Raw genomic sequence first — 19,185 nt, forward strand, 5'->3', positions numbered from 1 at the left:
AAATGATAAGTGTGGTGTCTGTGGAGGAGACAACTCGTCATGTAAGACAATCGCTGGAACCTTCAACAACGCACAATATGGTGAGATTTACCAGTCTGGTGTTTCTCATCTCGTTCTCATCTCTCTCTGGTGTTTATCATCTCTTTTTCATCACTCTGGTGTTTCTCATCTCTCTCTGGTGTTTCTCATCTCTTTCTCATCAATCTCTCTCTAGTGTTTCTCATCTCTTTTTCATCACTCTGGTGTTTCTCATCTCTTTCTCATCAATCTCTCTCTAGTGTTTCTCGTCTCTTTCTCATCTCTCTCTGGTGTTTCTCATCTCTTTCTCATCTCTCTCTGGTGTTTCTCATCTCTTTCTCATCACTCTCTGGTGTTTCTCATGTCTTTCTCATCACTCTCTGGTGTTTCTCATCTCTTTCTCATCAATCTCTCTCTAGTGTTTCTCGTCTCTTTCTCATCTCTCTCTGGTGTTTCTCATCTCTTTCTCATCACTCTCTGGTGTTTCTCATGTCTTTCTCATCTCTCTCTGGTGTTTCTCATGTCTTTCTCATCACTCTGGTGTTTCTCATGTCTTTCTCATGTCTTTCTCATCACTCTGGTGTTTCTCATGTCTTTCTCATGTCTTTCTCATCACTCTGGTGTTTCTCATGTCTTTCTCATGTCTTTCTCATCACTCTCTGGTGTTTCTCATGTCTTTCTCATCACTCTCTGGTCTTTCTCATGTCTTTCTCATCACTCTCTGGTGTTTCTCATGTCTTTCTCATCTCTCTCTGGTGTTTCTCATGTCTTTCTCATCACTCTCTGGTCTTTCTCATGTCTTTCTCATCACTCTGGTGTTTCTCATGTCTTTCTCATGTCTTTCTCATCACTCTCTGGTGTTTCTCATGTCTTTCTCATCACTCTCTGGTCTTTCTCATGTCTTTCTCATCACTCTCTGGTGTTTCTCATCTCTTTCTCATCACTCTCTGGTGTTTCTCATGTCTTTCTCATCACTCTCTGGTGTTTCTCATCTCTTTCTCATCACTCTCTGGTGTTTCTCATCTCTTTCTCATCTCTCTCTGGTGTTTCTCATGTCTTTCTCATCACTCTCTGGTGTTTCTCATGTCTTTCTCATCTCTCTCTGGTGTTTCTCATCTCTTTCTCATCACTCTCTGGTGTTTCTCATGTCTTTCTCATCACTCTCTGGTGTTTCTCATGTCTTTCTCATCTCTCTCTGGTGTTTCTCATCTCGTTCTCATCTCTCTCTGGTGTTTCTCATCTCGTTCTCATCTCTCTCTGGTGTTTCTCATCTCTTTCTCATCTCTCTCTGGTGTTTCTCATCTCTTTCTCATCTCTCTCTGGTGTTTCTCATGTCTTTCTCATCTCTCTTTGGTGTTTCTCATGTCTTTCTCATTGCTATCTGGTGTTTCTTATCTTGTTCTCATCACTCTCTTATGTTAGGTTATAACGTTGTGGTTCGGATTCCTGCTGGTGCGACCAACATAGATATAAAGCAGGTCAGCTACTCAGGATCACCAGAAGATGATAACTATCTCGGTGAGTTCAGTACATACATTACCAGACCAGATTACACTAGTGTTACAGTGATGGTATCAGATGATATTACCATGGTCCTCTGATATATGCTATACATTCTGAATGATTTCCATATTCACATGCTATGATATTTGCATGGTACTTCAATGTAGAACGCACACTCAATCACATTCAGAAAAACAGAAAACCAATGTCATCTGAACAGGGGTGTGTTTACCGTACACCGCTCTAACTCACTGCTAAACTACAGTAGTACGACACATCATTGAAGAAATCCACTAGCGACTCACGACTGTTTCTCGAAACCATATTGTTGCAAATTGGTCGTTCAACCACGTTGGTAAATGATGCCACGTAGATGGAGGAGTAATAACTACTGTTAATGAATCTCTTCAAGATCGAATTAACACTCAATGTTTTGATATAAATTACAGACATGACATCTGAGGAATAATTCTAATTATTCTCAGTTATTTTGCTTTATTTCCAGATTCAATCATAGACTCGTTCTTACGCACTAGAGCTCGTTCGCACATGCGCACTCTTCAAAAACGACACTTTAAATCTCTTGACAAACTATAAGACATAAATGACATTTGTATCTATTCTAAATAAAAGATACCGATTGCACTGAATGTCAGTTTGCTTATTTGTCTCAAGATCAGGATTTACTGAGTCCACATGTCATGCAAACTAGAAACTCTGCTTCTAACCACTGGTTGAGATCTAGAGCTGTCGTTCCAAACACACAACTCTGTAATGCTGTTTGCGAATGTTCATTGGAACGATGGTTTCTGGAAACACCGACTCGTTGAACTACTGATAACGACGGAACTTGCAACCATAGTTGGCTAACGATGCTTTCGGGAAACACACCCCTGTCCAGTTCTGATCCTTCTTGTCCTCTGATCTGCAGCTCTGTCTGACAGTCAGTCCAACTTTCTCCTGAACGGGAACTTTGTGGTGTCCATGTTTAAAAGGGAAATCACCTTTAAGGGAGCAGAGATTGAGTACAGCGGATCCAACACTACAGTGGAACGGATAAACTGCACACAACGGATTGAGGAGGAGCTCGTGCTGCAGGCAAGTCGAACAACACCAAACACAACCATTATAAAAGTGCAGTGTGACACAATTCGGCATCAAGACTTAAGATCCTTGCTCACTGAGTCCGAAATTTTTGTATGCATTTTTTCACATTGGTCATTCAGTGGCTCTGAATTGTCAAAACAACTATCAAAATGGTTGCTACGGATGCAAAAAAACGTAGACAATCGAACCTGATGCAATTTGTTTCATGACGGACGAAAGTTTCAGATGCAGTGTGCAAACATGATTGACACAACGTGAGGTTGTGTTTATTTTTTAGTGAAGTTCACAATGTAATTTCGGGGGGAGTGAACCCATCTAATCTTTCAATTAACTGCCGGAGCTTATAAGCAGCCGCTTTCCTTGCTCTGGCATCAGCTGTTCTGGCGTCCCTCCACCTCCCCAGCTCCACCTGCATAATTTAGGCATCTCGCTACCATACTCATCATCCGAGCATTAGTAGTCCCACTGGGGGGTATATCTCAGCTCGAGTTGAAGCTGCTTCCTCGAGCCCCTCCATTGCGGACAGCAAGCCAAATATGCTTAACCTTATTAGCTTAACGATTATATGGGCAAAGGAACTCAGGGGTATTTCGGACTCAGTGAGCAAGGACATTTACAGCGAAATGAAAGAAAACCACAGCAAAGTTTTAGACCAATGAGATTTCATTGAGGACGGGGCCACCCAGCATGACATGATGAGAACAGAAAACATCTAATTATCTTGTGCATCACCTTATTTTGTTATTGTCTGATTATGACCACACTGCAAAAAAAAAAGAAAAATATCAGTATTTTTGATTTTTGTAAAATTTTTAATAATAGGTAAAATACTTAAGATTTAAAATGGTGAAAGATAATACAGTCAGTGTTATATAGTATTATAGTTTTTTTATTATTATTTGAAGTTAGCTTAAAGTGAGATTTACAGGCTTGTGATCTTCCTGTCGTCTCAGGTTCTGTGCGTGGGAAACCTGTATAATCCTGACGTCAGATATTCCTTCAGTATTCCCATCGAGGAGCAGCGGGAGCAGTTCGGCTGGGATCCGGCAGGCCCGTGGCAGGAGTGCAGTCGCATGTGTCAAGGTTCTGCTTTCTTTACGGCTCTATTGCCTGCACCCACTTTTGGTTTTCTGTCCTAAAACACCTTCTCATTAGTCTCTGGTATCTCTTCCTCATCTCTCTCTGGTGTTTCTCATCTCTCTCTCTGGTGTTTCTCATCTCTTTCTCATTTCTCTCTGGTGTTTCTCATCTCTTTCTCATTTCTCTCTAGTGTTTCTCATGTCTTATAGTTTAAAGGGAAGTCCCTTACGCTTCATGAGTGTGTGTTCCTCTACAGGTGAGCGGCGACGGAAGGCGGTGTGTGTTCGTAAGAGTGATCACCTGGTGGTTTCGGATCAGAGGTGTGAGTATCTTCCTCGACCCAGAGGAGCGACGGAGAACTGCAATAGCGACTGTGAACTCAGGTACATCCACACAACAGCTCCCGTGTCTTATTCTAGTGTTGAACCAAAAGAAAAACTGAAAGCACATATTCTGCAAACACTGAAATATTTCAATTTAATTTTAAATGTTTGATTTGATATTGATTTGATCAACAAAGGTGATCTTGGTTTGGTGATGAAGCTTGATTTTCCTTAAGTTAGTGTCAGTACAATTGCATCTCATCTCCAGCAACATAACATATTGTATAATCTCATGAAAATATTTTATACTTTTGAAATTTGATGGCAACATGCATCCATATTCAGTGAATTTGACCACAAGAGTTTCATCACATTACTATATCCTGCATCATCCTCATCAGTAAGCTTTTACATTAAATATAATTGCACATGCATCATTTCCAATGCATGCATTTGTTTCCCACACTGTAAAAAATGATTTCTCAAAGTTTTAAATAAGATTATTGATGTATGATTTAAAAGAAAATACTACTTCAGTAAATCTACATAAAAATTTTGTGTTTAATATTTGAAAAATGCAAAAAAGGTCTGCACTCTAAAAAAATCTTTTATTATAGACAGAAGATAAAGGGCAGACCTTTTTTTTGCATTTTTGCATTAGATTTGATAAATGGGTCTCAGCACCTAATGAGCTGGGAGAGCACGGTGAGTGTGACATGCAAATAATGCAAATGAGCCTTTTGGGTTTCTTGGATAAAAAGGTCAACACAACAGAAAAGCAACGAAACCGAACGCTGATGTCTGTTGGACAGCGTTTGAGCCGTTTCCTCTGCGCTCCTCAGGTGGCACGTGGCGGGACGGAGCGACTGCTCCAGTAAGTGTGGTCCAGGTTCCCGTACGCTGGACGTGTTGTGTATGCGTTACAGTCAGAGCAAGAGTCTGAGTGAGCGTGTGGAGAGCCGTGTCTGCGCAGACCTGCCCAAACCACAGACTCGAGAGGCCTGTCACGGAGACTGTCTGCTCAAGAGCTGGCAATACAGCGCCTGGTCTCAGGTGACACACACTACAGATCATACTCTGACTTATTAAAGTGCCCAATGCTGTTTCAAAGGTTGCTCATTTTGCTTTTGATTCTCCTACAAAATGCATTCAAGGTCAAACTTTCTCATAATCTCCACTACAGCATCAGCTCTTTTCTCTCAGTGTCTGAAACGCTTCGGTCAAGGATTCAGTCTCTCTAAACCCCGCCTCTCTGAGAGCTGCTCTGCTGTGATTGATCAGAAACCAGATACACATTAGCATATCTGAATCTCAGCTCTTGACACACAATGATACGAACAGTAACGATGGCGTGGGTTTACCGCATCAATCTCATCAAAGTGGATTTGCTTTGTCAGCAGAAAACAGCGTCTTCTCGACACGAACAACACGAACCAAACTCTTCCAGTCTCAGATACACTACAGTGTTTGAGGGCGGAGCTAAGAGATGCTGTTCAGCCAATCAAGACCAGAGGCTGGCATTATGCAAATGAGTTACACTCCTACAGCAGGAAGTGAGACTGAATTACTGACGACTCGTTTCAGTTCAGAATCACTTCTTTCTTTTGGGAGACAAAAACTCAATTTATCTGCACTTTGACCTTTTACATTCACAAACAGCTGTATTACACACTACATGAAAGGTCATATCCTTTAAAAATCCTTTATAAAAAATAATAGCATAATAGGGCACTTTAATAACGATAATAATATAAAAATAGTAGAGTTGGGGTACTCGAACTCGGACTCGGACTCGAGTCCGGACTCGAGTCCAATTTTTAATGAACTCGGACTTGTCACGCACTCGGATGAATTTGTACTCGGACTTGACACGGACTCGGACATTTTAGACTCGGAAAATTTGCCGAGTACAGTCGAGTCCGGGCACTGGAGGACACAATATTATTCAAAAACGAAACGAAACGAAACTGCTTACATTGTGTTGTGTCAGTGTTGAGCATTGTAGCCAATCACAGATATGTATATTAAGCGCATGAACACAGTGGCCAATCAGAGGCGTTTTGAGTCACCATGCGGAGAATTCGCTCAAAAAGTTCAGAATCAGCGCGAGTTTTATCCTTTCGCAAATCTCCTCATAAACGACAAAGTCTTGACGTGATATAAATAAGAGATTCGCTGTGCAGTGCGGACAACTTCAGTGTTTATGACGAGAGTTTCAGTGAGAGTACAGAACGTAAGTGAAAGAAGTAAGTGATGGCTTAAAGTGAGCGCTATTGACAATCTAAATAATATATTTTTTTCATGCTTGTAGAGGACCAGTGGTTACGTTCACACTGTAAATTAAAAAGAGTGATAACTGCATTTAAATGTGGGAGAGAATCCGCAGAATTTTAGTCCTGCGAGTCATGAAATTGCGATGATTGACACAGTAACCATAGCAACATGAGAACGCGATAACCAAAGCAACATTTTGGCGTCTAATAATGTTATGATTTTTGTTACATTGATTTAGCCTACACTTTAGTCATAAGTTTACATACACCTTGCAGAATCTCCAAAATGTAATATTTATTTATTTTTTAAGGAGGATGATCATAAAAACATTGTTTCTAGGCTATTTATTACTGCCCTGAAAAATCTTTTTCACATAATGGATGTTTAATAGCCTAGTCCACAAGAAAAAATACAAACACAAAATACAAGACAAATTACATAGGCTTGATTTTAATATTGTGTTTCTTTACCTGAATGATCCACAAGTTTTTTTTTTTTTTTTTTTTTTTTTAATGGTTGTTCATGAGGAAAAATCCTCCAGCTCCTGCACATTCTTTGCTTTTCCAGCATCGTCTGCATATTTGACTCCTTACTAGCAGTGACTATGATTGTGAGATCCATCTTGTCACACTGAAGACAACTGATGGACTCATACACAACTATTACAAACCCTGCAAACATTTAGTGATGCTCAAGAAGGAAGCAACCATTAGGAGCCCAGGGGGTGTACATTTTTGAACTGGATCATTGGTGTAAATTGCTCTTATTTTATTTTAAAAATCATTCATTAATTTAGTCCTGCCATTTAGAGGCTAAATAAGATATTAGCATGTAAAACAAAATAAGATCATCAAAATAAATAAAAATTAAAAAATCAACGTCATCTTGCTCGAAAGTTTACTCCTGGCTCTTAATGCATCGTGTTATATTCTTGAGCATTACCTTGCAGAATCTGAAAGATGTACGATAGGTAAACGTATGACTGTAACTATACATTGGAATCATTTTGTAAGGTTTAACATATTAATTTAAGAGCTCAGTGTTGAGACCTTTCACTGGAATTTGATTGACATGCGATCTGACCAGATAATGCAGATACCTGCCATTTTTGTCCGACAAACAAACCAAACCAGATAGTAGATTAAAGTCATTGGACTTGAACTTGAAAAATGGTGTCTATTGAATTCTTTTTGCAGTTCTGATGTTCATTCATGTTTAATTCGTGCTATAACTAGAAGATATTATCAGTTCATGTGCTGCTTGAGTTGAGGCCTATATTAAAGCACCACAAAACGGTGTGTATTGTTTTAATTTAAAAAAAATTACAAAATTTGAAAGCTGAGACTTTATTTCATACCAGAAGTAGCCTTGTCTTGTCTGTTGGCGCTTTGTCAGTGTCCTCTTTGCTCCGCAATATATATTTCACTGTGTGAGAACATATTTCCGGAGTGAGAGCGGAATGGCTTGTCGGACGTAGCGACAGTAAGAGGGGCGGGTCTTTGTGAAAGGTCAATTTAAAACCATTTAAATCTTTGTGGACTCGGCCGGACTCGACTCGGACTCGGATGTTAAGGACTCGGACTCAAGTGCGACTCGGCCCTCTTTGGACTCGGACTTGGACTCGGACTCGATTGTTAAGGACTTGGACTCGACTCGGACTCGACAATGGTGGACTCGGACCCAACACTAAAAAATAGCCCTAAATATTGTGTTTTGGGTCAATTTGACCCCATTTAAATTTTCAAACAGCTTGAAACACTGGTTGAACTATTTATTTCTTCTTGAAATTTGGTGGCTATTCCACTTTTAGTGTCATGAATGTGCATGCAAAGTTTCGACACATATAGATGTGTTTTGGAAAGGCTGTACACATTTATTTACGTCTTTTGTGATGGGGTCAATGGGGTCATTCAATTCAATTAACACTTTGAAAAACAGTTAAGAGTCATAAAAACACATTACCCTTGCAGAGGAAATTTACATTAAGTACAAATAGCAATAAATACTACTTGCAGTAAGTAAAAATAATGTGAGGAACTATTTATATTTACTTTTAGTTATTTGCACCAAATTTTTTACATGAATCTTTAGTGTTTTTCATAGTGATCATGAATTTTGGCAAATTACATGGAGGATCAATTTGACCCCGACTCAGTCGTATTTGAACACAAGGATGTGTGGATTTGCATGTGATGTTTCTCATTGTTCCTCCTGATTCTCTGTAATGTGTTGTGCTTGTGTTCGCAGTGCTCGAGGAGCTGTGGACGTGGCGTTCGGACGAGACAGGCGTTCTGTATGAACAATCTGGGCCGCAGGCTGGCGGAGCGAGAGTGTGAGGATCAGAGAGTCCTGAGCGAACCCTGCAGTGACGTGTCCTGTCCCGACTGGAGCGCCAGCCCGTGGAGCGAGGTACTGACACCAAACTCTTCCTATCCTACCACACTGTTAACGGCGGCATCAAACAGATGATGTGCTCGTCTTTTCCCCCTATTGTGTCGTACAGTATATCCAAGTGAAACGCTTCTGGAACAAGAACAAATATAGAACGTGACTATATGTGTTCATTCCTCTCAACAATGCAATCTTGACCCGGTGTGACTTATTTTCTGGAAAATATGGTCAAGTTTCTCCTCTATTTTGCTGTATATCTGAGTGAAACGCTTCTGGAACAAGAACAAATGTGGGCTTGATTGTGTCTGTGTGGAATTGATTGGCTGATTGGATGGTTGTGGTTTGCTATTGGCTGATCTCATGTGAGTGACAGGTTATAGCTCCACCCTCGTCATCAGAGAAGAGAAGAGATGGTGCAAGAGGAACTTATTCTCATTCAAGATTATTTAAACAATAATGATGATGTGCACTAATAAATCATTTAGAATAAACACTGCAATAATAAAGAATTTCATGGTGAATACATTTTTTAAATTAAAATATTATGATGAATTTAAAACAATAATTATGTGCACCGATACATCTTTTGTAATAAGAATAAGAAGAAAAAAAGGAATTATTTTCAGGTAATCAATAATTCTTATATAATTAAAATAGTGCTGGGCAACGATTAATCACATTCGAAATAAAAGTTTGTGTTTACATAATGTGTGTGTGTACTGTGTATAATTATTTTGTATATATAAACACACACATGCATGTATATATTTAATAAATATTTGCATGTATATACTGTATATATAGATTTATACATAATTTATATTATATATAAATATAAATATTTTATATATAAATAACAAATTTTTCTTAAATATGTACAGGCATGTGTTTGTATTTATATATATATATATACAAAATAATTATAAACAGCACAAACACATATATTATATAAACACAAACTTTTATTTTGAATGCCCAGCACTAAATTAAAATAATAAAACAAACTCAAGACCTTAAAATCCTATAAATCCTATAAATTCATTTAATAAATACTCAATAGAATGGTTAATCAAACTGTGTATTAAACTGAACTGAATCATTTTGAATTTGCAAAAAAGTTTTCGTATTGTAATTACATCTTACAAAAAAAAATCAGTACTTAAAATTCTCATTCTCAAATAACATTCTCAATATTTTAAACAAACAATGCATTTTAAAAATACTCAACAGAATCGTTAAAGGGGTGGTTGATTATGATTTCACCTTTCTAACTTTAGTTAGTGTGTAATGTTGCTGTTTGAGCATAAACAACATCTGCAAAGTTACGACACTCAAAGTTCAAAGCAAAGGGAGATATTTGCTTTTAAAGAAATCGCTTTTTAAGGACTACAACAAACGGCTGGTAGAGACTACACCACATTCCTCCTGGGTTAGTGACATCACCAACCCTAAAATTTACATAAACCCGCCCCCGTAAACGCGATTTATAGATTATCAAGACAGAATATGCTAATCAATGACTAGAAGATAACTACACATAAACTACATAAATTTATCAACTAACCATTCAGAAATGTCCTGTTGCTTCTACATGTTGTCACTTCTTCTTGAGTCTCTCCATTTTTTGTCTGACTCCGGTTTGAACATAAAAGGCTAAAAGTTTTTGAAATTTTCAGTGCATGTGTGTGTGAGTGCAAGCTGTTGAAGCTCCGCCCCCTGTGCCGGGAGCAGCAGCTCATTTGCATTTAAAGGAACAGACACAAAACGGTGTGTTTTTGCTCAGCCTCAAAAAGTGACAATTTTAACATGCTATATAAAAATATCTGTGGGGTATTTGGAACTAAAACTTCACACACACACTCTGGGGACATCAGAGATGTATTTTACATCTTGTGAAAAGGGCATTACACCACCCCTTTAATCAAACTGTGTATTAAACTGAACTGAGTCGTTCTGAATCCTATGAATGCATTTTTTTAAATATTACATTGAATCGTTACTCACAGTACTACAGTAACTCTGTCTCTGTTTCAGTGTCTGGCGACGTGTGGGAAGGGCGTGCGACACCGGCAGGTGCAGTGCATTCTGGGAGACGAGCAGCTGAGTGAGCAGCGCTGTGACCCGAACACCAAACCCTCGGCGCTGGGCGTCTGTGAGCGTCCCGAATGTGCGTCCTGGCAGACCGGAGGCTGGAGTCCGGTGAGAAACACACCAGCGCACTCTGTCTCGTGTGTTTGATCAAAGATCATGTAAAGATAGTTCACTTCAAAATGAAAATTAGCCCATGATTTACTCTCCCTCAAGTCATCCTAGGTGTTTATGACATTATTCTTTCAGACAAATACAATCTAAATTATATTAAAAATGTCCTGGCTCTTCCAAGCTTTATAATGGCAGTGAATGGCTGTTTCTGTTTTGAAGTCCATAAAAGTTTTATGATGGATAGATGCACTTTTATGATGATAGATGCACTTTTATGATGGATAGATGCACTTTTATGGACTTCAAAACAGAAAGAGCGATTCATCTTTCAGTGCTGTGAGTGTGTGCTGTGGTGTTTTGCAGTGTACGGTGAGCTGCGGTCAGGGCTATCAGATGCGCGCGGTGAGGTGTGTGTCGGGAGCGTACGGTGAGACGCTGGACGACAGGGAGTGTAACGCGGCCGCCAGACCTCGAGACAGTCAGGTGATCAAACACTCCATACACACTGGGGGAAAAGATGGCAATAATTATGATTTGTTAATGTCTTTGAAAGAAGTTTGAAGAAGAAACAAGTTGTCATTGTAGTTTTGATCAAATTAATGCAGCCTAGGTATTTTTTCAAAACTTTTGACCAGTAATAATGAACAACATAATCGATTACATATGAATCTGACATACGTGTGTGTGTGTGTGTGTTTAGGACTGTGAGTTGTCGGTTTGTCCTCGCGCAGCATTAGTGTTTAACACACCAAGACCAGCAGAACCGGGTCAACGACACACACAGTGGAGATACGGGTCATGGACAACCGTGAGTAACACACTCACACACATACACACACACACACAGCTGCTGCCATTTTGTGACTATTGTTTTGTTCATTGTTGGATTATAAGATACAAACTGGTATGATTTTAAAACAGTTTAATCTGAATCTTATCTCCATAATTATATACAGTATGTGTTGAAATGCTGTGTAATAAGTGTTATGACTGTATACCGTATCTCTTAAACGTCCGTCTAGTTTGATCTTGCCGCTGAAACTGCTCTCTCTGTGGAAGCTTTGCGTTTAAAGACCTAAAAAAAAAAATATTTCAACTCAGATCAATATTTCTTGTCTAATTATTTACTAATGTGGCAAGTGGCCGTGTAATAAACGGAATAATGAACATCCAGCCGGTTGTTATCTCAGAATAAACCCCCTTCAGGTGTGTGTGTGTGTGTGTGTGTGTGTGTGTGTGTGCGTGTGTGTGTGTGTGTGTGTGTGTGTGTGTGTGTGTGTGTGTGTGTGTGTGTGATCTCAGAATAAACACAATGAACACCTGATCCTGATCACCCTGTCGGGTTTATTCTGAGATAACAACCGGCTGGAAGTACATTATCCCTTACTCATCAGACTATATGAGCCATAAAAGCCTGATGTATCAAATATGTTACATCTGTACACATCTGTGTGTGTGCGCGTGTGTGTGTGTGTATTCAGTGCTCGGTGTCATGTGGTGAGGGCCGGCGTGAGCGTTACGTCAGCTGTAGAGATGCTCAGGGTGGAGTTGCTGAAGACTCGTCCTGTTCTCTCCTGCCTCGACCCGCAGACTCTACTGTGTGTTTCAGTCCCTGTGGACAGTGGAGGGAGGGAGAGTGGACATCGGTGAGACAGACACACACACACACACACACACACACACACACACACACACACACATCCACCCATTCATCCATCTACATATTCACCCACCCATCCATCCATCCACTGTTTTAAATCTGGTTGGTGTGTGTGCTCCACAGTGTTCGGTGTCGTGTGGTGTGGGTCGGTCCACGCGGCGGGTCGTGTGTATGAACCATCACCATCAGGTGGATGAGTCGTTCTGTGTCCCGGACGAGCGTCCCAGCGCTGAGCAGGAGTGTGTGTCGGCGCCCTGCCAGTCCTCCTACCACTGGCCCAACAACCAGCCCTACTTCCCCCCCGACCCCGGCAGCCACAGCTGGAACATCCCCGCGGAGAACCAGTGGAGGACCGGCCCGTGGGGAGCGGTGAGGGCAACACACACACACACACACACACACACAGACAACCAGTGGTGGACTGGCCCGTGGGGAGCGGTGAGGGCAACACACACACACACACAGACAACCAGTGGTGGACTGGCCCGTGGGGAGCGGTGAGAGCCATACACACACACACAGACAGAGAACCAGTGGAGGACCGGCCCGTGGGGAGCGGTGAGGGCAACACACACACACACACACACACACACACACAGACAACCAGTGGTGGACTGGCCCGTGGGGAGCGGTGAGGGCAACACACACACACACACAGACAACCAGTGGTGGACTGGCCCGTGGGGAGCGGTGAGAGCCATACACACACACACAGACAGAGAACCAGTGGAGGACCGGCCCGTGGGGAGCGGTGAGGGCAACACACACACACACACACACACACACACAGACAACCAGTGATGGACTGGCCCGTGGGGAGCGGTGAGGGCAACACACACACACACACACACACACAGACAACCAGTGGTGGACTGGCCTGTGGGGAGCGGTGAGAGCCACACACACACATACACACACACACAGACAGAGAACCAGTGGAGGACCGGCCCGTGGGGAGCGGTGAGGGCAACACACACACACACACACACACAGACAACCAGTGGAGGACCGGCCCGTGGGGAGCGGTGAGGGCAACACACACACACACACACACAGACAACCAGTGGAGGACCGGCCCGTGGGGAGCGGTGAGGGCAACACACACACACACACACACACAGACAACCAGTGGTGGACTGGCCCGTGGGGAGCGGTGAGAGCCACACACACACACACAGACAACCAGTGGTGGACTGGCCCGTGGGGAGCGGTGAGAGCCATACACACACACACAGACAGAGAACCAGTGGAGGACCGGCCCGTGGGGAGCGGTGAGGGCAACACACACACACACACACACACACACAGACAACCAGTGATGGACTGGCCCGTGGGGAGCGGTGAGGGCAACACACACACACACACACACACACACACAGACAACCAGTGGTGGACTGGCCCGTGGGGAGCGGTGAGAGCCACACACACACATACACACACACACAGACAACCAGTGGTGGACTGGCCCGTGGGGAGCGGTGAGGGCAACACACACACACACACACACACACAGACAACCAGTGGTGGACTGGCCCGTGGGGAGCGGTGAGAGCCACACACACACATACACACACACACAGACAGAGAACCAGTGGAGGACCGGCCCGAGGGGAGCGGTGAGAGCTATACACACACACGCACAGACAACCAGTGGAGGACCGGCCCGTGGGGAGCGGTGAGAGCCACACACACACACACAGACAACCAGTGGAGGACCGGCCCGAGGGGAGCGGTGAGGGCAACACACACACACACAGACAACCAGTGGAGGACCGGCCCGTGGGGAGCGGTGAGAGCTATACACACAAACACACACACACACACACACGCACACACAGACAACCAGTGGTGGACTGGCCTGTGGGGAGCGGTGAGGGCAACACACACACACACACACACACACACACACACAGAGAACCAGTGGAGGACTGGCCCGTGGGGAGCGGTGAGGGCAACACACACACACACACACACACAATTTCATCAATCTCAAATTGAGGTTTCCCTTTCATGGTAAGCATCTTTAGCACTTAGTAAAACACCCTTTTGCTGTTATGACCTTCTGCAAACAACATGTATAGCAGACAGCAGCTTCTGGGAGCGTTCCTGAGGGATCTGAGCACGTTCCTCATGAGCAACGGCCTCCAGTTCAGGAATATTCTTGAGTTTGCTGCTGCAACTGCCTTCAGATCCCACCAGAGATGTTCTATGGGGTTCGAGTCAGGAGACTGTGATGCCACTGGATCTCCCAGGACTTCTTCTGCAACCAAGCCTTGGGGGAATCTGAGGAATGCTTGTGATCATTGTCCTGTTGAAGGTCCAAGCTTCAGCTTCCTCACTGATGGAATGACGTTTTCTCCTAGGATTTCCTGATACTTCAATAAATCCATCTTGTCTTCCACACGCTGCAGAGCCGGAGGATATAAATCAGCGAGAGCATTACGAGCTCCACATGCTGAACTGTAGACAGAGTTCTTCAGCTGATGCTTCATTCCTCCTCCAGACGCCGCTGATCCAGAGGGCCGGAAAGATCCAGTTTAGTTTCATCGCTCCACAGAACAGAATCCCAAAACTTCTGTGGCTTATTTATATGATTTTGGGCACTTTTCTTATGCGTTTGGGTCAGTAGTGGTGTAGTCCTGGAGTTCTGGCATGCGTTTAGTACGAGGCCACCGGGTCTCGCTGCAGGTCTTCTGCAGTCGCTCGAGGGTTTTTCTGAACCGGCCTTCTCAGAAATCTGGTTCAGCCGTTGATATCTTCCTGTTTCTGCCCCGTCCAGGGAGAGTAACCACTGTTCCTTTAACTTTGATCTTGCGAACTATGCTTCCTTGAGGAACATTTAGTGTCTTCGCTATCTTTTCCTGTTCCTTGTGAAGGGCGATAAGACCTTCTCTTAACTTTTTGGACCATTCTTTTGACCATATTTCTAACATGCAGTCAAACGTGACAGCACTTTATCGCAGATGTGTGCTGTAGGGAGGGATTCGATTCAGGGGGGTGAATAATTTTGACACTGCAGAAATCATTAAAAGTTGTATTTTCAGTGAAATTTGGTGAAACCACTTCAAACATTTGTTGTGTTGAGCCATTTCAATTACTTTAGTTTGATTTGTTCATTGCAAACAGCTGAACGTCTGTAAATGTTACCAATAAACCTGATTTGCAATGGGGGTTGAACCCATGAACTTGGCGTAGCAAACACCAACGCTCTACTTCTTGAGCTCCAGGAAAGCCTGTAAATAATATTCATATATAAAACTATGTAAAAATATAAAAATAAATAAAAATCATTTATTTATCAATTATTGGCCATAACACAACCGCTTATTGTTTTATGAATTCTCATATTAGTTCCTTTATAAAATGTATAACATGACTAAAATGTTCAAACTGAAAGATGATGATATATTATCATTATTAATGTCAGTAGTGTTTCCTGCAGAACAGCTGTGATGTGTGTAGCGTGTGTGTCGATCCTGTTTGTTTACGTTCATATTTCACGCTCCTCACCAGAGTTTCTGTCGTCTGACTTCAGTTCGCTTCATCAGCACATGTGCCCATTAGCTTTGATCCGCTGCAAAAGCCCAGATGCATGCTGGGACTGGATGAGATCCAGAATGTGTGTGTGTATGTGACTCACAGTGTGAGGGTTTTATTAGTGTTGTTTGTCTGAACAGATGAAGATAACGCAATATAACACAGGCTGTAAAGAGACGGTATATTGCTGTAGGAGTTTATGCATGTGACGTCGACCTCCGTCTGGCATTAATGTGAGAATATGAGCTGATGAGAGTTGTTGAACAGGCGATTATAAATCAACAGTACGTTAACAGGCACAGATTCACTCAAATATATTACACAATCAATGATGCATCACTGGGAGTGTGTTTTTCGTGTTACATGTTGAATGGGCATTAAAACAGTGGTTTGGTTCAGTGGTGCATGTGCTCAGACTGGTGTGTGTGTGTGTGTTCAGTGTTCCAGCACGTGTGAAGGCGGATCTCAGCGACGGGTCGTGGTCTGTCAGGACGCTGAAGGCCGAAGCACCAATCACTGCGACGAGAGGGTCAAACCCGACCAATCAAAGAGCTGCGATTCGGGACCCTGCCCTCACTGGAACTACGGCATCTGGGGGGAGGTGAGACTCACTGAGGATGATGATGATGATGATGATGAGTCAAATTAACATCATGTTAATGTAAGGTTATCCTGACTATATCTCTCACATGATTAAAATAGTTCAAATGCCCTCTAGTGGGGGAGGAAATATGATTTATTCTAATAAAAAAATATATTTTTATATATTATGTTTAATGATTATTATTTTATACTGAATAATAAGTATTTTGAATAATAATATTTTTAATAAATGTTTATTTTATTCATTAAAGTCAAGAGAAATATTGATCGTAAATATGAAATATTAATTCACTACCAAAATGTACTTAGTAATGATTGTTATTATATTTACATTTTTCATATTTCTACATGATTATTTTGTACAATAATAGTATAGCAATGTAGTAATAATAATATATTTTAAATAATATTATTTTGTTCCTTATTCAAATATTTTTTTTTTGTATAGTTATTTTTACTAATTGATTTGAGTTATTTATAATACAATTATTATTTTATTGTTTTATTGTGTATTCTTTTCCAATCCTCAATGTCCAACAAGTCAAAATAAATATTAATTATAATATTAAATATTTTTAATTCAGTCATAAAAAAAGTCTCAATAAGGACTAATGATAATTATTATATAGTTATGTAGTTATATTTTGATGTTATATTTATCATTCATATATTTTATCTTTATTTAATAATTATTATTTTAATGATTACTTTGAATGATAATATTATTATAATCTAACATTAATATATTTTAAATAATATTATATTATTTGTTTTTAAAATGATTTAAAAATATATATAATAGCTATTAATATATATATATATATATATATATATATGTGTGTATTTATTTAATAATTATTATTTTGAATGATAATATAATAATGTAATATTAATAATAATATATTTTATATAATATTATTTTATTTATTATTAAAATATATTATTATTAATTATTATTAATTATTATTATAATTTTATATTCAAACGTATTTGTTTATATTATAAAATTTGTTTAAATGGTAATATTTATAATAATAGTAATAATAACATTTATAATTAATAATAATGTTTTATGTTTTCATGTTTTAATTATTAATAATGTAATAATAACATTAATAATAATATGTTATTTATTATTTAAATTATATATTATTATATAATATCCCCCCCCCCCCCCCCTCTCTCTCTGCTGTAGTGCACGAGCTCGTGTGGCGGCGGTCAGCGGACTCGGCTGGTGGTTTGCCAGCGCCCGAACGGTCAGCGATTAAACGAGCAGAACTGTGATGTTCTGGAGAAGCCTCTGGATGTGGAGCGGTGCAACGGCCAGCCCTGTCCCGGCTCTCTCTGGCTCAGACGCCCGTGGAAGCCGGTACGATAGCAGATCTGTGTGTGTGTGTGTGTGTGTGTGTGTGTCCCACTCCTGTCCCAAACCCAGACGCTCCTGTCCCACTGAATCATCACGGGTTAAAGGCTGGTTCATTGTGATTTCATTTACATTTAGTCATTTAGCAGACGCATTTGTCCAAAGCGACGTACAAAAGAGGACTAAAGCAAGCGAGTCGTCATGAAGAGGCAGAACACAAGAATTGCTCAAACACACAGTTTAGGCATTGCTCAGAGTAGCAGACGCCAGTCAAGGGAGGAAAATTTATTATTATGATTATTATTATTATTATTATTAAGAGGTTAAGTGCTCATGAAGAGATGAGTTCTCAGCTCTTTTGAATGTTGTCAGGGATTCTGCATTCCTGCATTTGACTTTTCTAACTTTAGTTAGTGTGTAATGTTGCTGTTTGAGCATAAACAACATCTGCTAAGTTACAACGCAAAGGGAGATATTTACTTTTACAGAAATCACTTTTTAAGGACTACAACAAACTTAAATTTCACAGACACACTCTGGGACATCAGAGAGTTGTTTGACGTCTTGTAAAGGGACGTTATACACCCCTTCAAGGGTTGTGTTCGCTCAGAAAGAGCGAAGCTCAGCAGTTTACTCTTCTGTTTATAATGAGAGTCAGAACCAATCTTTAGGCCACACAGGCAGATTTCACAGGAACTCGTTAAAAACACAGATAAATTACACCGCAAAAAATGATGTTCCTCCTCAGTGTTTCTGTCTTGTTTTCCAGCACAAATATTGAAACATTCTTAATATCTTATATGATTTTGCTTAATATCTTATATGATTATATGTCTCTTGATTTAAGAAACGTTCAATATTTGTGCTGAAAAACAAGACAGAAACACTGAGGAGGAACATGTACTGTCTAAAAACCACAAATCATTCATGCGATTTTATTCGTACGAAAACTCGAGTTTGAGTTAGTCTTAGGTTCTGTAATCTAAAAACACAAGTGTATATTTGTGTATAAGAGTTTAATATTTTAATTATTATTATGACAATTACCCAGCAGCCATTTATTGTATATTATATTTGTATCTTTGTACAGAATGAGTATTTTTAAGTTTGGTTATATATATCTA

General features: G+C 40.7%; 1 protein-coding gene and 1 long non-coding RNA gene across 2 annotated transcripts in view; one reads left to right on the forward strand and one right to left on the reverse strand.

The window, feature by feature from the left end:
• The window catches only part of LOC311071287 (A disintegrin and metalloproteinase with thrombospondin motifs 20), a 102,288-nt gene that overhangs the window by 57,132 nt on the left and 25,971 nt on the right, over positions 1–19,185 (forward strand). The window contains exons 15-28 of the mRNA XM_084095606.1: positions 1–80; positions 1,441–1,536; positions 2,453–2,619; positions 3,582–3,711; positions 3,965–4,091; positions 4,874–5,084; positions 8,553–8,714; positions 10,731–10,895; positions 11,262–11,381; positions 11,599–11,706; positions 12,380–12,544; positions 12,682–12,927; positions 16,535–16,696; positions 17,894–18,067. The exon at positions 1–80 is cut by the window's left edge and continues 38 nt beyond it. Of these exons, the coding sequence (XP_083951732.1) occupies positions 1–80; positions 1,441–1,536; positions 2,453–2,619; positions 3,582–3,711; positions 3,965–4,091; positions 4,874–5,084; positions 8,553–8,714; positions 10,731–10,895; positions 11,262–11,381; positions 11,599–11,706; positions 12,380–12,544; positions 12,682–12,927; positions 16,535–16,696; positions 17,894–18,067 (2,113 nt within the window). The remainder of the gene's footprint in view (positions 81–1,440; positions 1,537–2,452; positions 2,620–3,581; positions 3,712–3,964; positions 4,092–4,873; positions 5,085–8,552; positions 8,715–10,730; positions 10,896–11,261; positions 11,382–11,598; positions 11,707–12,379; positions 12,545–12,681; positions 12,928–16,534; positions 16,697–17,893; positions 18,068–19,185) is intronic.
• LOC311071316 overlaps positions 9,932–19,185 on the reverse strand; it is a 171,532-nt gene continuing 162,278 nt past the window's right edge. The window contains exon 4 of the long non-coding RNA XR_014603808.1: positions 9,932–10,622. This is a non-coding gene — a long non-coding RNA (uncharacterized lncRNA). The remainder of the gene's footprint in view (positions 10,623–19,185) is intronic.

This window comes from Abramis brama (genome assembly GCF_963993115.1).
Source record: "Abramis brama genome assembly, chromosome: 20".
NCBI lineage: Eukaryota > Metazoa > Chordata > Actinopteri > Cypriniformes > Leuciscidae > Abramis > Abramis brama.